The following is a 19299-nucleotide window of genomic DNA, read 5'->3' as shown; positions in this document are numbered from 1 at the left end:
ATGTTGATTTTATAATGACAGTTTTGAAATGTTACTTTTTTATAAGATAACACTTTTTTTGTGTTAGAAAAAATGCGAACTAATAACATGATTGTATTATGTTAAATTGACATAAAAAAGTGTTAGATATTTGACACGGAGAATTTTTGACGCAATGACGGAAAATTTTTTACTGTGTACCAATGTAATTTCATACAGAGATTTTCAATAAAAAAAAAAAAAAATTAATTTAACGTAATGAATTCTGATTATTTTTTTTTTATAAACATTTGTCTTAAAAATTAAAAAAAAAAAAAAATTTTATTTATGTCCATTTCTTAATTTACATTTTTCAATTTGAAAATATAAATAATCGTCAATATTTTAACATTATTTGGCGATAAAAGATAGATTTATAAATATAAAATTTGTTGATAACCATTTATTAACAAAACAAAACCAATTATGACATTTTTGTCTTATTATTCGTTTATTACTTAAAAAAACTAAGTTATTTTATGTACAAATTATATTATACACTAATAAACGCGTATTAAATACTAATAAACTTTTATTGAATATCAATAAATTCGTATTAAATACTAATAAAACCTCCAAACTGATCCAAATAAAAATTTTATTTGTATTTAATACAATTTTTATTTACGCATGAGCCAAATAATACGTGGTTCCCTAAATACTAATAAGCGTTTATTAGTATTTAATAAAACTGTCTCTCATCAGTGTAAATGTATCAATTGAAGATAATATATTTCTTAAACCAAGAAAATCTAAATCAAGACAACAAATTCTTAAAGCAAAATGATCATTTGTCTTCTAATAAATTCTTAGATCAAGAAAATATCTCTTAAGTCAACATAAATTTTCTATCAGTGTCGGTATGGATTTAACGGGAAGTTGCAGAGATGTTTAAGGTTAACCGTCTTCCTAATTTTTTTCTTTTTCAATAAAATCATACGAAAAAACGATTTAATTGCAATATTAAAATTCTGGCATTTTATGATTCTTTGGTTTTATTAAAAAAATAAATTTTGATAAACAAATTATTGAAACAACTTGAATTTATAATTTTGTGTATTTTCTACATAATTATGGTTTGTTTTTTTTTTTTTAATTTTTTTTCCCGATAAATTTATTGACAACTATTTTTTAAATCATAAAATGTTTATTAATTTTAATATCACAATTGAAAAATTTTTTAACCTTGTTGGTCACAATTTATTATTTAATAAAAACTAACCTGCTCAAGTCATCCAGAATATCCAACGGAATAGCCCGTAAAACCATGACGTCAAAAAATTTGTCTTTGGTAAATAAATAGAATTTTAAAATCAATTTAAATAATTGTAAATTATTTAAAAAAAATCGTATTATTTCAGTATTTTAAACAGTAACTGCGAGTTCTCGTATTTATAGTGGATATGACACTTAACTGCACTTCGACACTACCACTCTGCAAGCCACTGCTAAATGAAATTAAAATACGAAAGATCTTTCCTTCACAGGTCGGTTTCTCGAATTCTCGTTTCAGATTGGTATCCCCTCTTTTTGTCTCAGAATGGGACCCTTGGGTAGTCCTGAGTCATTAGCAGTCTACCCGCATGCCTGGTCCTAACGATCTATCGTCTCAGGTACTTGGGTTATCCTATTATTTATGGATAGTTTTGGAAAAATTTCAATAAATATAAATTAAAAATAGTGTGAATAAAAAAAAATTATTTCATTTTAAAAAAGCGTGGGGTGCATGATGTCAATAGTTATAAATATTTTATTGACAAATATGAGTAGAATGATTATCATTTTAATAATATTTTTTTTTTTTTTTTAAGAATTTTTTAAGAATTTTTCGTCTTGATCCAAAACAATGAAACTCTTCGAAATTATTTTTTTGGTTTAAGAATTTTTCTCTTGCTCCAAGTTAATTTTTTTCTTCTATGTAGCACTACTAACGTACTAATCCAGGACGTTTTTCTGGTCTTATTTACTCTTTGAAGATCTCTACGTTTTTTTATTTTCTTAAATCTAAGTTAAATCTGCAATAATTATTATATGCTAAAAAAATTATTATATTATGAATAAGTGATTAACTTTTTTTTATATAATTGTTTAAATGTTTTAAAAACAAACATACAGAAAAAGAAAATTTTCTATAACGCTTGCTACATCCAAAAATTCGTTTAAAATTATCCTAAGTATGAAAGACACAAGAAAATTTATCCCTAAAACCTTTTTCTTAAATGTTATTACTGATTTGGCAAATGAGAATAGAATTCAATTGAAGTATACAATTATATACGCTCGAATCTGAGCCCAAGCACTTAGCCGGATGACAAAGACCCTACTTAAGGTCATTAAATCTATTATCTAGAGAGCGTCATTTAAAGTCCATGAACTTAAGTTAATATGATTAAAAATAACAGAAATTAAAAATCAATAAATTTTTCGAGAAACATACAATTAAGACTTAAAGTAAAAATTTGTATACAACACACGGGTCTTCTGTTTAAAATAATAATCATTCTTTTTTAAGAAAGTTAAAATTTTTGTAAAATGTTTCATAAACAATAAACGATAAAGTTATCAAAAACTCAGCAAAAATAATAAAATGAAATATTTAAAGTTAATAACTTTGGAGAAGTATTAATTAAATAGAAAAAAATTATTCAGACATCAATTAAATACAAAAACGATCATTTAAATCAATAAAGTGTCATATTTATTGAAAATAAATAATTGTTTAAAAAATCTCAAAAACACTCTTTTTTTAGAAAACCGAACTAAAAAATTAGAAAATAACTTTTAATAAATTTAAATTTAGAATACACGGAAAATACGACTGTGTAAAATTTACAGAAAATAATCTTCAAAATTTCAACAGTATATATTCTTTAAAATTTACAGTAAAAATATGTAATTATTACTTGCGAGTTTACGTGAAAACTACGTATTTTTTTGTAAAATTTACAGATAAACTCTATTAAATCTTCCTGATTAAAAAAAAAGTATTGAGGCAAAGAAAAAAGTATTGAAAAGGATTGGTTTTCTAGTCACTCCTATACTTTTCAATACTTTTTTCTTTATCTCAATACTTTTTTTTATTCAAGGCTATAAGAATATTATGTGATCGTTGCAGAGTAACTTTTTGAATTAAAATTATGTTTGATTATTGATTAAAAATGTAAATAATAATCTGTTAATAGTAAATTTTAAATTTTTATTATATGTGAACAAATTTTTTTTTCCTGATTATAAAAAAAAATTTGTCTTGAAGTACACTGTAAAAAATCAAAGATTTAAAATTTTTGAAAAAATTCAAAACCGGAATATAAATTAGTTTGCAATGATGCTGACTCAAATAATGCTTTTTAATTCATTACAATAAATTTCCAGTAATAATAACAAAAAAAGTTATATTTTGATCACAGACTCAATTTATGAAATTTACAGATTTACAATAACAGAATTTATCACTTAAAAATAGCATAGTAATACTGCTAAGAAAATCGAAGTTATTGGTTTTACTCTGTTTTGCTATTACGTCCGAGTAATTCTTGAAAATTAAAAACTTGTTCTTTTACATTCAAACTTTATTTATTTATAAATACAGATTATCATTATTATAAATGTAATTGAATTATTAATTGAAACGATCTTTATTGATTAAAACCACAAGTTATTAGTGATTTTTTAATGCTTCTAAACAATCAGTGTTAATTATTATTACTATATAGAGTTGATAAATTGTGTACACTGATAGAAAATCAATCTTGATTCAAGAAACTTTTTTGCTTCAAAATTTAAACGCTTGAAACTAGATATAGATATATTTTTTTCAAGAATTGTTATCTCTTGGTTCAAGATAGGCGCTAACATTGATTCAAGATGTTACCGACTAGTGTTAAGCATGGCTTTTTTTGAGTCATTAATTTACTTATTTCCAAGAAATAATTTTTTTTCGGTATAACAATTAAAAACTATTTAGTGTTTGAAATATACTTCAATGAATTATTTTAAGTTTTTTAAACGATAATGTTATTTTGGTTGAAAAACTAAATGTATCGATTGAAAATAGCATGTAATTTGGAGTTAAAAAATAAAAATAAAAAAAAAATAAATAATATAGCTTTTAAGCCAAGAAAATCTAAATCAAGACAAGAAATTCTTAAAGCAAAATAATCATTTGTCTTCCAAAATAAATTCTTAGATCAAGAAAATATCTCTTGAGTCAACATAAATTTTCTATCAGTGTACAAAGAAGAATTGACATCAATTGATGGAATTGAAAATTTTATCTAACTTACGAGATAATCGTGCTATATATAGTTCTACGCCAAAAACAATTACAGAAGTAACTATACCGACGATAAAAATATAAAAAACGTATTGAAGGTCATCAAAAGTTATCACTTGATATCCATCAATTTTTTGAGGTACTAACCTCTGATAGCTATTCAAAATCTTCTCCGAAAGGTAATAAGTCAATCCGCCGTTGAATAACATCATCAATTTTTCATTCACTGCAGAATACAGTGGTCAACTCTTTCGTGTGTAGTAAGTAAGGTAAATTCCGGTTATCAGTGCGTTCTTCGGCATGTGACAATTCTCTGTCATCATCAGTTCCAAAATAACATTTTTTGACGCAAACGCTTCGTGTTCCTTAAGCAATGAACAGTTAATCTCTTCAGAAATTATTTTAACGTTTGAAACATTGTGACTGCTTAACCATGGCACAACAGGACCGTAAGTGATAATAGTGTAGTCCATTTCTGTTAAATCTTGTAAGTTTTCAACGTTTCGAGCAGTATTTTCCGAAGCCAAAGCCGTGTTCATGTTTGCTTGCATGACAATGTTTCCAATAGTGAAACCAAGCAGAGTTGCACTAAAGATAATACGACCACGCGTAGTCAGAGGTAGTGTAGGTAACGGTAAGTTTAAGTATACACGCAAAATGTCGATTGAATTCTTGAAGTAAGGGTCTTTGAACACAAAACGAAGAAGAATAAAGATCAAAACGCTTGTGATAAAAAAAAGTACTCCAATTGATAACGGAATAAACATGAACAACTTGTGAGCAAATCTGTTATAGTTCCGTTTTTGAGTAATCACTGATATTCCAGTTGCTCTAAATGGATACATAATTTCGGCTCTACTCAAGATCTCTCTTAGGATACATGAATTTACCAACAAATCTAGTTGATTAGAAGCAACTTTTCCAATCAATTCTTCTCTAGATACATTATTAATTGATCCTGGAGATGTTGCAAACTCAGTGATGTCAAGTGTGGTGTTTAAGCTAGCCAATGCTAGCTCCAACAGCATGTAATCATAGCCTCCAAAAATATAAGTTCCGTTAACGACTTTGTGGGACACGTATGGAAGAATAGGATATATTCCGCTTTTAACAGGATATCCGGCAAGGTTATTTGTTTTTTTGAAAAACAGATCTTTACAACCCGGCTTCTCTGAAAAATTAATTATGTTTAGTTAAAAATTTGGATCGTAGGTATATCTTCTTATATGTAGTTGGATCCTGCACGGTGACAAATTAATGGTAGTGATTGTCATCAAATGATTATACACACAGAAAAAAAAATTCACTTTTATCAAGTATATAAATTTGAAGAATTTAATCTTTTTGATTTAAGTAGAAAAATTTTCAAACTACGAAATTTTCGAGCTCAAATGTTTGATAGAAGTTTTATAGAACGCTATTTTTTGAATTTTCAAACAGCAATAACTTTTGAATGAATCAACCGATTTTTATGCGGTTAGCAGCATTCGACCCAGTTTTTTTCAGTCTCGTAACGAATCTTTGAGTTTGAATTCATCAGAGTAGAAATTTCGGATTTACTTCGAAAAAACAATTTTTTCGGTTTTCTTTCGTTCACGATATCTTTCGAACCAATCGACCTATTTTTACGTTCTTGGCGACGATCGACGCAGATTTTGAAGTTCTAATAATTGTTCGATCTCATCAAAAACGATCCGAAAAATCAATAGAAATTTTTCTCTAAACAATAATAAATTTACCGTAAAAGTGAAATAATTCACAAATTTCCAATAGGCTTAACTTTTACCTTGAATAACTTTCGGAGGATTGAATTTATCAAAAAATAACAAGAGACCTTTCTTACTCAGCGTTCAATTTCCTGTGAGAATGTGGATTGTTCGTTCCATTGAATTGGTTCAATCATGAGAAAAAAAAATCCAAACTTTCTAGAAATTTTTTTCCGTATTATTTGAATGAAAAATCGAAAAATTTAATTCGCAACCTCTAAATAATGATATTAACGCTTCAAATTCTGACTGAAATTTTATTTTGTTATCCTCTAACGAAATTTCAAGAACGTTTTGAAAAAAAAGTTAGTCAATTTTTTTTGGTACACCCTAGTAATCACAATCATTAAAAATGACCGATGGTAATTATTGACAAAAATTTTCAACGTATGGATTTAAATATATCTAACCATCCAGATCCAATTGTATATAATCACACTTAATTATTTTTTTCTAGGTTGTAAATGGAATGAATTTTTCTACTCACTCAAATTGTACTTCCAGCTAAAAAGAGTCCAAGAATGATTATTAATTGCCGGAACGACTGAAATCTTCATCCAAGACATCGGAGCCGAACTAGCAAAAGGATTAAAGCTATAAATTTTTGGAATTTTATCCTCATGATCCAAACATATGAAGATCACATTGAAGATATCATTTTTCCAAGCTTCCATCAGAAATAATTGGGCATTGACGCATCCGTTGTTGGTGTTCTCACCATCCAAAATTATAAAAAATTGATCATGATTCCGCCATTCTGCATGCTCAAGAACTGAGGTAACTTTAGTCGCTGATGATAGAACCATCACAGCACATGGATATGATAGCTTTCTTCTTCTCTTGAAATGAGCAGACTCGTCTAAAGCAACCACCGATCCAAACATATTCGTGTAATAATCTCGTTGAAATGAATCCGAAGATAAGTCAGTGATCAAGAAGCTTGCTTTTATATTTGGATAACATTGTTTAACCAATTTTATCTGTAATTGAAGAAATGTATACGGTAAATGAGATTAAATCGCAACAACAATAATTTTAGCTAAAATAATGATAATTACCGTGAATTTTATGGGCTCATTCTGTTCAATTGGATGAGAAATTATTGCATACGCAAAACGATGATGAAGTAACAAAAGTAAAGAAAAAATAAAGTGAACAAGCTTTCGTATTGACATCTTTAATAAAATAGCGTAACGTATTGCTCGCGATTACTCTGGTACTGGCTGATAATTTTTCCAGAACTATAGCATTGATAATTGTTATTCCCACTTCCGATGTTCTATTATAATAGTTTTTCACTTGTCATGCTAACAAATCACTAGAGTAAGTTATTGATTGCTAAAAAACTGTTGTAGAAAGCTACTTTGTGTTATAAATTAAATCATGTCATGAGCAATAATTGCCATTATCTCTTCAGCCTTGAACTTTATTGCAACATATATACTTTATATCTATATGGGAGAAATTGTTAGCAGAAGAAACTGCCTGTCATAATTATTTGCAGCAAAACCCTTAGGTGGAAAATTACGCTATCAACCATCGAAGATTAGTCTTGCGGAATCTTGCAAAAGATTGTTAAATGGGATCTTATGCCATATACGATTCGTGAAGTAGATTTCGATTTCTACTTTTCTTTAGATACAATGTAAACGGGAAAAATGAAAATCACTCGGTCATTTGTTGTTCAGTGAAGACATGTATAGACAGTCACACAAAAGGAGGATGTATTCAATAATTATATCAATTTTTATGTAGAGCGCTTCTTTCATGAATAGAATTTTATTATTATTTTTTTTTTTTGAACGTAAATAATTTGTACAAACAATAATAACCAGCTACAGTGGACCAAATTATTTTTTGAAAAATATTTGAAGCTTATAGAACATTTTTAAAACGAAAATAATTTTTGACGAATGTGTTTACGAAAATAGTACAGAAGAAATATTGATTGGCGCTCTATATAATTAATAATGACCTTTTCGAAAAATATACTTGCAAATTGCAAAGCATGAATAATTAATTTACTTATCAGCACATTAATGTCGTGTCAACCTTTGTCAGGAATATAAACATGATTGCAATAACAATTATAACTTGTGTCATGTCCTTGAACTCTAAAGAGAAGATTTTGCACTGATTAATAACTCAATAATTAAGACTATAAAACAAACAAAATTAATAATTAAGTAAGCATGAACAACATACTCCGTATGATCCATTCACTGATAGAAAAACAATCTTGATTCAAGAAACTTTTTTTCTTCAAAATTTGAACTCTTCAAACTAGATATAGATATATTTCTTTCATAAATTTTTGTCTCTTGGTTCACGATAGGCGATAACATTGATTCAAGATGTTACCGACTTGTGTTAAGAATGGCTTTTTTTTGAGTCATTAATTTACTTATTTCCAAGAAATAATTTTTTTTCGGTATAACAATTAAAGACTATTTACCCGAGTCGAAATCTCCAACGTTTTTCCAACGTTTCCAACGTCTCAAACGCGATTCCAATAATTGTTACCTTACGAAGGAGATACATCAATTTGGATCTTCGAGTAAAACTCCTCAGAAATAATGTAGTCAAAACCACCAAGAATAGTCACCTTTTTTACGGTCTTAGAACTTACAACAGGAGAAAAATAATATCCAGCTTCGATATGATATCCACCAAGATTGTTGATTTTAATTAATTGCAATTAACTTGATTTTGTCCAAAAAGTCAAGATCAGTGAAAAAATTTTCGACTTACTCATGCCAAAATGGCGTATGTCACAGGTAGTAGCCCTTTTGGCTTTAACCTTTTCCCGACTCGGAGTATCGGTGAGTCAAGTGGGGATAGAGCCAATCAAAGTCCGTTGTAAGGCTGTTGAGTGAAAGTTTAGTTGTGGTAGTGTAGATAAGCTCCCCCTTCTACCAGTGTTCTGGCCCCCTCACTAGAAAACAGACTATAGGTCTCTCATTTTAAGAATAAGACGTATGATTCAAATTAAGAGTAGGGATTCAAGGTCGACCGGGAAAGAATTAAGGAAATTTTACTTGAAGCCAAAAGGGACGTATAAAAAAAATTATGTTTTTTTTATTGAACATGAAAATAATGCTACATCAATGAAGTCATTTCATAATAAGTATGAAAAGTCAAAAATTAAACTACATCGAGAGGCAAAATAATCAACCAAAAAAAAAATTTTTTTTTTTATTTTCATAAAACGATAAAAATTTTTTCAGTTTTATTTAACTACTTGGAATTCTCAAAAATTACCAAATATTTTTACTTCCCGCTAAGAAAATTGAAAATTTTTTTTTCTTTAGATCACAAAATTTTTAAGTTTCTAAAGCCAAAAGGGCGTATATTTTGGTATACGCTTTTCTGGTATTTGTTACGTGGCATAAAGATTTACATTAAATTACTATTTTTTAACTATAGGCCGAAAATACTTTACATATGTAATGAAAATTTGCTTTCATTTTAAAATTTATAGTGTTAGGTACAGATCGATGTGATTTCTTTCAAAAATAAGAGCTCAAATAAAAACATCTCATGACACTTTGGTCTCAGAAAATCTTAACCGATTAATATAAAGTCTCAACAAAAAAACAAACAATATTGTGATATCACAATACATACACTCACGAATGAAAAGGTGTAAGATACTATCGTTTGACTATAACTTATCCATTTATTAACCCACATACGCATACATACCACACACCCGCAAATAATTTAAGTATTATCATTAACAAAATTAAACTATTTTGAAAAGATGAAATGACATAGACATTATAGTCAGAGATATTTTGAATGGCTACCGCTAGGAGTAGTATGTTGTCATAATATCGATTAAAAATAATTACCAAGGGTGAAACATGAAAAATTATTTATTCAACAATACGCAAAACATTGTTATTCTGTAAATCCTAGGCGCAAAACATTTATCACACTTATGGATATAATTGATTCTTCGCCCTTGAACTCTAGTGCAAATTCACAATCCCGCAAATATAATGAATAAATTATATGTTTGACGATAAATTAACATTATATAAAACGTTCAAAAATTCTGTAAATCAAATTTGAAAGCCGTGCGATAAATAATTCTATAGCAAATACGATCATAGAAATAAAATTAAAAAATATGAAAATATGAAAAGTCTGTTCCATGTGATTCATCGTAATTACTTGATACTGATCAGGTTCCTGGACGAGCTCGTGGTATTTTTCTAAGGTTTTTTCTATATGATAGTTGGTTAAGCCACCTTCGAATAGCATCAACAATCTTTTATTAATTCTAAGAAATATCGGCCAATTACGACGCGTGTAATAAACAAGAAACTTTCCGGGTATGATTGGTTTGCGAGGTATATGACAGTCTTCATTTTTCATCGGCAGAAGAGAAATTTCTTTTGAAGCAAAAGCCTCCCATTCTTCTAGTTTAGAGCAATTCATAAAATCTTTAACTTCTTCAATCTTTGACACACCTGCTTTACTCAGATCATCTCTTATCCGATCACGAGGATAAACACGGTAGTTTGAATGAATCAAGTCGCTCAAATACTCAACATTCTGAGCTTCATTACTTGAAACCAAGACTGTATTCATGTATGATTGAATTACCATATTAGCGACAGTAAAGCTTACTAGTGTTATCCCGAAAAGTATTCTTCCGCGGATGGTTGACGGCAATCTGGGTATAGGTAACTTCAGAAAAATCCTTAGAATATCTATTAAATTTCGCGAATATGGATCTCGCAATAAGTATCGTAGTAAAAAGAATATAACAATACTCGCGATGAAAAGTACTGCTATTACATGAAATGGCAGAAAACTAAACAGGTGACTCGCGATTTTTTTTACTCTACGATACTGAGTAATAACACTTATTCCTGTTTGATAGAATACGTAAGTGACTTCAAGTTGGTTAGGATAACCTCTTAAAACTATGGAATTTACTGCGAAATCAATGGTTCTGTTCTCTAATTGCATCAACAAATTTCGGCTAACTTTCTTCTTATACATCTTCAAAATTACCGTATTTTTTTCTTCGAGTGATATTCTTACGTTCAATTTACCGAACAGCAATTTCGCTATTTCATAATCAGAACCTTCGAATAGCTTAACTCCGTTTTTGGTTGAATAAGAAATGTATGGTTCAACGTACTGAGCAGCGGTTTTTACGATATATCCTCCAAAATTGTCTGTTTTATCGAAGAACAAATCGTGGCAAACTACATCACCTAAAACACACGGAAAAAAAGTGGTGTAAAAATCGCATCAGGTGATATGAAAACTCTACCACCGATGATGTTAACTGAGGTGGTTCTAAAACGATAAAACTTCCCTGGTTAAAAATATTGATTGAAAAGGATTGAAAATGATGAAATTAGAATACTTCTGAATAATTTCAATTCTTTTTCATGTATATATAGATATACAGTTCACATAGGGTGACTGATTCCCAATACTTTTCAATCAATATTTTTAATCAGGGTTTTCAAAATAATTTTCTTGCCTCAATAATTTTACTTCTAAATAAAATAAATGTATAATTATATCTACTAATATAAATTTGGATAAAAAAATTATTTCTTGAGATGCATAGCTCGATACAACCACTTTTATCGGAAAAATAAACATTTACTTACTTTGACTATAACTCTGTACAAGCAAGGTCCAAGGATGATTGTGGATTGCCGGAACCACTGAAACTCTTTCCCACGACGTTGATGCGAAATCCGTGAATGGATTGAAGCTATAAATCTTCGGAACTTGATTCTGATGATCCAAGCAAATGAAGACAACATTGAGTATATCATTTTTCCAAGTTTCCATCAAAAACGATTGGGCATTAACGCATCCGTTGTCATTGTTTCCGTCTAAAATTATGAAAGATTGATCAAAGTTTCGCCATATTTGATTAAAAAGAATCTGTTTCATTTCTACTGGTGATGTCAATATCATAATAATCAAAGGAACTGGCGTGATTTGATTTGTGGGTATGCTGTAGTTTTTTGAATTATCAAGCAGAGTCACTGATCCGGTTATTTTATTATAAATATCTTCAGATCTCGAATCTGTCAATAGATTAGCAATGACGATGCTTGCTTTCACATCGGGGTAGCAGCTGCTGATGAGTTCTGTCTACAAATAGGACCAACAGTTATCAAAAAACTTAAGGAACGTATTAAGCAAAAACGTATTAAGAAATTATCAGTAAGTTAACGTCATAATTATTTTCTCTTATAGGTCTTCCAATATCACATGCATAGAGGTAATGAATGAATATTAATGAAATTATAAAAACTAGGCAAAACATTTTTATTGACTTGTTATTGTTTCAACACGTCAGTGCTCACTAATGTCGTTATAAAAAGCTCGAAGCTGATTACACATTTTACTGCTACTAGTTACTCATGCAATCGGAAAAATACAATTAAATATTCATGATTGGACTAGATTTATCACTCAAGAAACTTTTATGTTGACTGGCAAATCGATAAGTCAATAATTTAACTTAGATGACGATTTTTCAAACATCGAACACAAAGTTCAAACGATTATTTTATCAAACATCTAAGACAAATTAAATAAGTATTAACCAGAAATGTTAATTAAGCGCGGCAATTGTAAAACTCAAAAATATTGCACCAAACAATACTTTTCCTCGAATAGTTACCGGTAATCTGGGCAATGAGAGATTTAGGAAAAATAATATAATGTCAATAAAATTTCGCGAATATGGATCTCTTAATAAGTAACGTAAGAGTATGAAAATTACAACACTTATGATAAATAATGAAAAAACAATAGATGAAGGTAAAAAATCGAATAAATATTCATGAAGCACTTTTAATTCCCTGGATCGAGTACTTACTCTGAATCCTGTTTAATAAAATGGGTATGTCATTTCTCCTAGTGTGTTAGGAACGTTCATACGAACAGAGTTTAATGCCAAACTACATCCTCCCTCGAAAAAAATTGGCTTGAAGTAAAGAATACCCTCCTGTCGATCTAAGAAAAAAACTTGTAAGTTCATGTTAAGTTTTGATACGAGTACACTGAAAAAAAAGTATGAGTCCCACACTTATAAATTTCAGTGATATTGAAATACTTGGTATTGCGAATATACTTAAACACTGTTTGAGTCTCAGCGCAATATTTTTAAGCACTACACTGAAACTCGTTTAAGTCATACACTTAAACCGAGTTTGAGTGCCACCGCAAAACTCATATATCGTCGTTTGGAAGGTTCGTTTGTAAATATCGTTTATTTCGCAGTTATTCTCCGCTTCGTTAGATAATAAGTTAATTATAGTGTGTGAGTGAGCGCTTAAATTGTTAAATTTGTTATTAAATATCGATATATTGTTAATTAATTATTTATTATTCAGCAGCACCTTCCTCCACTCTCTCTACCCTAAGATAAGATTTCTCAGCTCTGGACCGGTTCCAGGAACCGTGATTAAAAATCCTGGTGGCGTCCTGATAATTAATTGTTGTTAGTTTTGTTTAATTATTTATAAAATTGATTAGGGGCTAACCTGAGCAGGTAAAACTGTTACAATATCATTATCATGGAAGCAAACTATTCGTAACGTGATTGGTCAAAATATCATAAGCATGAAAATATACGCAAATCTGAAACTCAGGCGCGCGCAAATTTGAATTCTAGTATTATTCAATTGCTCATAAGTCGGTAACTTACTGCCTTTAAAATATGGATGAAAATTTAATACTTCAATCATCCGTTAGATGGAGCAAGAATATTTTTTCATTTGGAGATATTGAATGAATGTTATCAATTGCGTTAAACGAAAACATCGCAATCATAGCCTAACTGCTAAATAAATAATTTATCGCTCAATCCAGCTTATTACCGGCAGTAGTGTTTTTTGAAATAAATAAATAAATAGAAATGAACAATGAAGAAATTTAAACGTGCGCAAGCTGAAAACCAGGCGTCAATCCAGCGGTACTTAAATAAAAATACTATTGAATCATCAAGCGACGACGACGATGGTGATGATGAAGAAAAAATTAATAATAACAGCGAGCGACTACAGCAAGCTGTTAATAAAACTCTGTCGTCTTATCAAGGCGAGGGTGGCGATGGCGAAAAAACTTTGTCCTACTTGACTGAAATCTTTCAATCTGGAGGAGCTGTCTGCTTGATTTGCATTTCCACTGTAAAAAAATCCGACCCCGTAAGTTAAATTGTTGAGGGTTTTTTTTTTTTAATATTGTCAGTTGGATTAATTATGAAAATTGGATTTTAGATATGGAGCTGTGGAACGTGCTATTCATTCATGCATCTTGTGTGTATTCAACATTGGATACGGGATAGCTTGATGTACAAGCAAGAAAAAGGAATTGATAAATTATGGGCATGGTAATAAATTTATTTTCTTATGATCGTGAAATTAAGATACATATGATAATTTTTTTTATTAAATAAATTATAGTAAGAAAAATGTATTTGAAAAATATCGATGACATTCAAGTTAGCTGTCACTTGACAATTTTTTAATTTTATTTAACAAAAATATTTGTTTCAAAGAATTGTTTTTAAAAAATTGCATTTTTTATTTTTTCTAATTTCTAGATACCAATTTTTTTAATTTTTTTTTTTTGCCACAGTATATTTGTTATAAAATTTTTAAAATTATTAAATATGTGCTAAGTTAGTTCTTATAAAATATCATATTTAGAAATTTAGAAAAATTATAAATGCCATTTTTTTTTTTTTTTTTTTTTAATAATTTTCTACACCTAGTTTATTTTTAAAGAAAAATCAAAAAATTTTCAAGTGTAATAATTTTAATTTCAGTATTTTTTTTATGGTTACTATTGATTTTATTTTTGATAGTTTTAAGTAGCCGATGATCATTGATTTATGCAAGAAAAAAATTAATTTAAAAATCATATTTTGTTGCTTCTCACGAAATTCATTTATTTAATATAATTGAAAATTTAATTCAATTTATAAAAATTACACAAAGAATTTATTTTCAGTAATCACATTTTTTTATTAAAACTCGTAAAAAATAGAAAAAATTTTTTAAAATATCAATTTTCCGTTAACAATATTTAAAAATAAATTTCGTTTATTGTTTTATAATATTTTTTATAAAATATTAACAAAAAACTGTCATTTTTACTATAAACAAAAATAAAATTGAGTTCAGCATACTCACTTACATAATTAAATAATACTTAATAAATTATTCTATTTAAGATCAATAATTTAGAATTTTTGTAGAATTATGTTTATTAATGCCAAGACACAGGCCAAATGGCAAATTTCGTTACGTAGTAAATACATTTGTTACACAAGGAAAAATATAGTTGTGAGTACATAGTACAACTATATAAGTAAGAATGTTTTAAATAAATTTGGTTTGGAATTACATTGATATTTACTTAGTAAATAATTGTTACAAAAAAAAACAAGGATTCAAGATATAAAGTCTTAATTTCACTTTTACTCAGTTCAATTAGTAATTTTATACTTTGCATTGATAATGATAATTATACTAATAGAGAAATGATTTTCTTATTATTGATATTAAATATTAAAGATATTTAATTTTATTTTTGCTTATGACAAAGTTATCATTTTTCGTTAATATTTTCAAGAAAATAAGCTTAAGTCATAATAAACGTGAAAATTAATTGATTAAAATAGATATATCTTCTTAGTTTATTACTAATACTCTCTTACCTAGATCTTGAGTCATTTTATTGAAAAATTTCAAGTAAATTTCATGAAAAAAAAATTATTTTCACTTTCTAAGTTGATTACTTTGCAATTAAAATCAATAAGAAATTTCATAAAAATTTTTGCATTTCTAAAATACAATCAATTTAAAAAATGATAAATTTTTATCTATTTCAAATCTCCCAATGATAAAGAACTTTCACTTGAAATTTCTCAAAACTAATTAAATAAATTAATTTTTCTCTAATTTATTTCCCCAGTCCAAAATGCCGTCAAGAGTATCCCGAATCCGAGGCACCAACAAACTACTTCTGTTTTTGCGGTAAAACGATAAACCCGCCTTACCAACCCTGGATGATTCCGCACTCTTGTGAAGAAACTTGCGGTAAATTATTACAGCCTGAATGCGGACACGTATGCGTTCTGCTCTGTCACCCAGGACCATGTCCGCCATGTCCAAAAATGGTTTCAACCAGCTGTTACTGCGGAAAGAAAGGTGCGCAACCTCGACGGTGCAACGCTAAATTCTGGAGCTGCGGAAGCCCGTGCGGCAAAAATCTTCCTTGCAAGCACAAGTGTCCCGAAATTTGTCATTCCGGAGCATGTCCACCCTGTATCAGCTCAGTAACAGTTCCCTGTCACTGTGGGGACCAAATAGCCACACGAATGTGCAGAGAATCTATATGGAACTGCGAAAAACCATGTGATAGATTACTACCATGCCGAATTCACAAGTGTTCTGGATTCTGCCATCGTCCCACAGACTGTGGTGAGTGTCCATTAGCTAAAAACCGCACTTGCCCATGTGGAAAGAAGCGATACCAAGTCTCGTGTACGCAACCAACTGTACCGACCTGTGGCGATACTTGTAACAAACTACTAGACTGCAAATCCCACTTCTGCAACATGCGCTGCCATCCCGATGCATGTGGTCAGTGCCTAGAAGTAGTAACCAAGCAATGTCGCTGCAGTAGCTTCACCAAAGAAATAGCATGCACGAAAGACTTTCATTGCAACAAAAAATGCACCCAAATTCGACAATGTGGCCGACATCCGTGCAACAAAAAATGCTGCGACTGCATTGCGACCAACAATTACAACGTTTGTGAAAAAACATGCGACAATCTGTTGAACTGCAGAAAGCATAAATGTCCGGCTCGATGTCACAGCGGACCTTGTTATCCTTGTCCTAGAATAGTTGTTATTCAATGTCGCTGCGGCGGGTCTAAAATTACCGTTCCTTGCGGAACAACAAAGCGAATCAAGCCACCAAAATGTACAAAGTTATGCAAAATTCCACCCGACTGTCATCACACCAAACGCGAATCCCACAAGTGCCATCAAGGCCCTTGTCCACCTTGTCGGAAGATATGCGGCTTGGTGTACAAACGATGTGGACACGATTGTAAAGTAATTTGCCACCAAAATGTCTGGGTCAAAGTCCTTGTAAATGGGTCCCATCAACCAGCTGGTCCTTGGGAGACTCCCAAAGAAGCTATGCAGCTCAAGACTTTTCCGTGCCCACCTTGTGAAGTTTCTGTGATGGTGACTTGTCTTGGCGGCCATGAAACAAAGCCCTGGCCGTGCTATAAAGCAATACCTACATCTTGTTTACGCGAGTGCGGACAATTGCTAAAATGCAGCAACCATACATGTGAATTGCTTTGTCATAAATTGAACGAGAGTCCTGGAAGCAATGAACTTTGCAAGCAATGTGAACTTCCTTGTTTGTTACCCAGACCACAAGGTTGCTCTCACGCGTGTCCGAAACCTTGTCATCCAGCGCCTTGTCCAGCTTGTAAACAGATTGTCAAAATTCCCTGTCATTGTGGGATCAATAGTCTCTACAAACGCTGCTCGGAACTGACTAGCGCCACCTTTGATCAGAAGAATGAACTACTGAAGTGCGGGAATCAGTGCCCGAAAAATTATGCTTGTGGGCATCGATGTATTGACAATTGTCATTCTGGATCGTGTCGCAGTAAAGAAAATTGCAACAAACGCGTTAAGATTACGTGCTCTTGCATGAGAATTAAGAAGAACTTTATGTGCGTTGATGTCCAGAGAGGCAATGCAGTTGTTACGTGTGACGACCGCTGCGAGACGCTGAAGATTGAGAAGGAGAGACTTAGGGAGGCTGAGTTGGAGAAGAAGAAACGGGAAGAAGAAATCAAAAATAAAAAAGAAATTGAAAAGTTTGAACGCAAGTTCAAGCCCAGACGTAAAAGTGTTAAAACGGATGAAAATTTAGATCAAGGTCAGAAGAATGATTACATTTTTTTAAAGTTTATGATACTGGGAGTTTGTTTGACTCTTTTAGCGTGGATTACTACAATATATATCAATCAATAATTTATAAACATCTTAGATTTTGTTTGTAATTTTGTACAATTTACCAAAGTTATGTGTTATCCTCATGATGATTAGTTATTAAACTATGATTATAATTTAATTCATTTTATTTCTTCGAAGAATAAGTTTTCCATAATAATGTCAATAATATAGCAATATTTGTAAAAAGTAAGATTGAATGGATGTATTTAAATTGAGTGCATTTCTTCCTCTGAAGACAATTTTTCCGCGGTCTGAAACAAAAATTATTGAATTCAAGAAAATTTTCATAAGAAAAATAAATAAAGAGTAAAGTTACATGTATTTCATGATTTCCGCCACCTCTAATGCTTGCGGACGCGCATAATACAACAATAAACAGGCAACATGTTCACCAGCTGCAATTGCGCCCTCTGCAGTGCCTGGATAGGATTTCGAGTACTCACTAGCTGCGAAATAAATTCTGAAAATTTTACTTTTTACCAATAGGATAAAAAGATGTAATTGTAAAGAAGAAATGTGAATACTTTTGCGTTGGGTTTGTCAAGGGATTGTGATGATTAGCCACTGAGCAAGGTTTCAGAATGTTGGTTGTACAGTTCATTTCATAATATTGTGAGTAGTTATCAGCTTCGTTAGTACAAAAAGATTGATTTAACGCTTGAAATAAGTTCATTTTGCCAAAAAATGATCCTTCAGGATGGTTTATAAAACCGGCTAGTAAATTTGAATCTTCTTGAGACGCGTCATAGCAAAACTTAAGATTTAATTTTTTACTTAAAATTGTCATTACACTCCCAGAGTAATTTGATGCCCAGAATGGAGATTTGTAGGTTATTTCAAAATATACTGAAGGTTCAGAGACGAACAAAGATTGAATTTTAATGAATTTCAACAAATTTTTATCGTAATTCATTGATTCTATTATAATGTTTGAACTTTCTGGTGGTGGTACTGCAATAACAACATAATTACACCTAAAAAAAAAAATAAACTGTCAAAAAATTTTAGAAGAAAATATTTTTATTAAAATTGTTCACTTTTTGTTCATCTGATAAAATATTTTGAAGTAAATTCATTAACATAAACAATTTTAAAAAAAGCGTCAAAAGCTTCAAGTGAGCGCTTTTAATTTCACGCGCCGTCATGTTGGATCATGGTAGCCATGTTAAATTAATATTTTAAAAATAGTACGA

At 30.1% G+C, this 19299-nt stretch overlaps 3 protein-coding genes across 7 annotated transcripts; 1 reads left to right on the top strand and 2 right to left on the bottom strand.

The window, feature by feature from the left end:
• Positions 1-21: 21 nt before the first annotated feature.
• Positions 22-8955, bottom strand: LOC141538349 (uncharacterized). Of its 3 annotated transcripts, none has more exons than XM_074259741.1 (4): positions 8263-8955; positions 7116-8171; positions 6545-7037; positions 22-5462 (listed from the first exon to the last, which is right to left on the bottom strand). In XM_074259741.1, exons 2-4 carry the CDS (start codon positions 7230-7232, stop codon positions 4534-4536), a joined length of 1539 nt encoding a protein of 512 aa, XP_074115842.1. In that variant the 5' UTR covers positions 7233-8171; positions 8263-8955; the 3' UTR covers positions 22-4533. The 3 variants fall into 3 exon arrangements, with proteins under 3 accessions (XP_074115842.1, XP_074115843.1, XP_074115844.1); XM_074259742.1 differs by having other exon boundaries at positions 8513-8955; XM_074259743.1 differs by having other exon boundaries at positions 7116-7298; positions 8513-8955.
• On the bottom strand, positions 8600-13778 carry LOC141538350 (uncharacterized). 3 transcript variants are annotated; one of them, XM_074259747.1, is made up of 4 exons: positions 13184-13778; positions 12929-13065; positions 11700-11930; positions 8600-11291 (listed from the first exon to the last, which is right to left on the bottom strand). In XM_074259747.1, the coding sequence occupies exons 3-4, from the start codon at positions 11884-11886 to the stop codon at positions 10096-10098; spliced, it is 1383 nt and encodes a 460-aa protein (XP_074115848.1). In that variant the 5' UTR covers positions 11887-11930; positions 12929-13065; positions 13184-13778; the 3' UTR covers positions 8600-10095. The 3 variants fall into 3 exon arrangements, with proteins under 3 accessions (XP_074115848.1, XP_074115847.1, XP_074115846.1); XM_074259746.1 differs by having other exon boundaries at positions 12929-13778; XM_074259745.1 differs by lacking the exons at positions 12929-13065; positions 13184-13778 and having other exon boundaries at positions 11700-12915.
• Positions 13779-13861: 83 nt separating this feature from the next.
• Positions 13862-18224, top strand: LOC141538347 (NF-X1-type zinc finger protein NFXL1). Its single transcript, XM_074259739.1, has 3 exons — positions 13862-14258; positions 14331-14443; positions 16033-18224. The coding sequence occupies exons 1-3, from the start codon at positions 13977-13979 to the stop codon at positions 18122-18124; spliced, it is 2487 nt and encodes an 828-aa protein (XP_074115840.1). The 5' UTR covers positions 13862-13976; the 3' UTR covers positions 18125-18224.
• The last annotated feature ends 1075 nt before the right edge of the window (positions 18225-19299 follow it).

Source organism: Cotesia typhae, unplaced genomic scaffold (genome assembly GCF_013202065.1).
Source record: "Cotesia typhae breed Kobodo isofemale line unplaced genomic scaffold, CoteBio_Ctyphae contig_20, whole genome shotgun sequence".
NCBI classification, from domain to species: domain Eukaryota; kingdom Metazoa; phylum Arthropoda; class Insecta; order Hymenoptera; family Braconidae; genus Cotesia; species Cotesia typhae.
Note: the sequence above shows the minus strand (reverse complement) of the source record. Positions and strands in the feature narration are given on the sequence as shown.

Bases quoted from the DNA above. Each gene is read 5' to 3' on its own strand.
- LOC141538349 (XM_074259741.1), bottom strand. From the start codon at position 7,232: ATGTCAATACGAAAGCTTGTTCACTTTATTTTTTCTTTACTTTTGTTA. The intron at 7,038-7,115 runs GTAATTATCATT...CTTCAATTACAG, and splicing joins ATGAGCCCATAAAATTCACG to ATAAAATTGGTTAAACAATG. The intron at 5,463-6,544 runs GTGAGTAGAAAA...TTAATTTTTCAG, and splicing joins TAGCTGGAAGTACAATTTGA to AGAAGCCGGGTTGTAAAGAT.
- LOC141538350 (XM_074259745.1), bottom strand. From the start codon at position 12,015: ATGATATTGACATCACCAGTAGAAATGAAACAGATTCTTTTTAATCAA. The intron at 11,292-11,699 runs GTAAGTAAATGT...CGTGTGTTTTAG, and splicing joins TGTACAGAGTTATAGTCAAA to GTGATGTAGTTTGCCACGAT.
- LOC141538347 (XM_074259739.1), top strand. From the start codon at position 13,977: ATGAAGAAATTTAAACGTGCGCAAGCTGAAAACCAGGCGTCAATCCAG. The intron at 14,259-14,330 runs GTAAGTTAAATT...ATTGGATTTTAG, and splicing joins CTGTAAAAAAATCCGACCCC to ATATGGAGCTGTGGAACGTG. The intron at 14,444-16,032 runs GTAATAAATTTA...TTATTTCCCCAG, and splicing joins ATTGATAAATTATGGGCATG to TCCAAAATGCCGTCAAGAGT.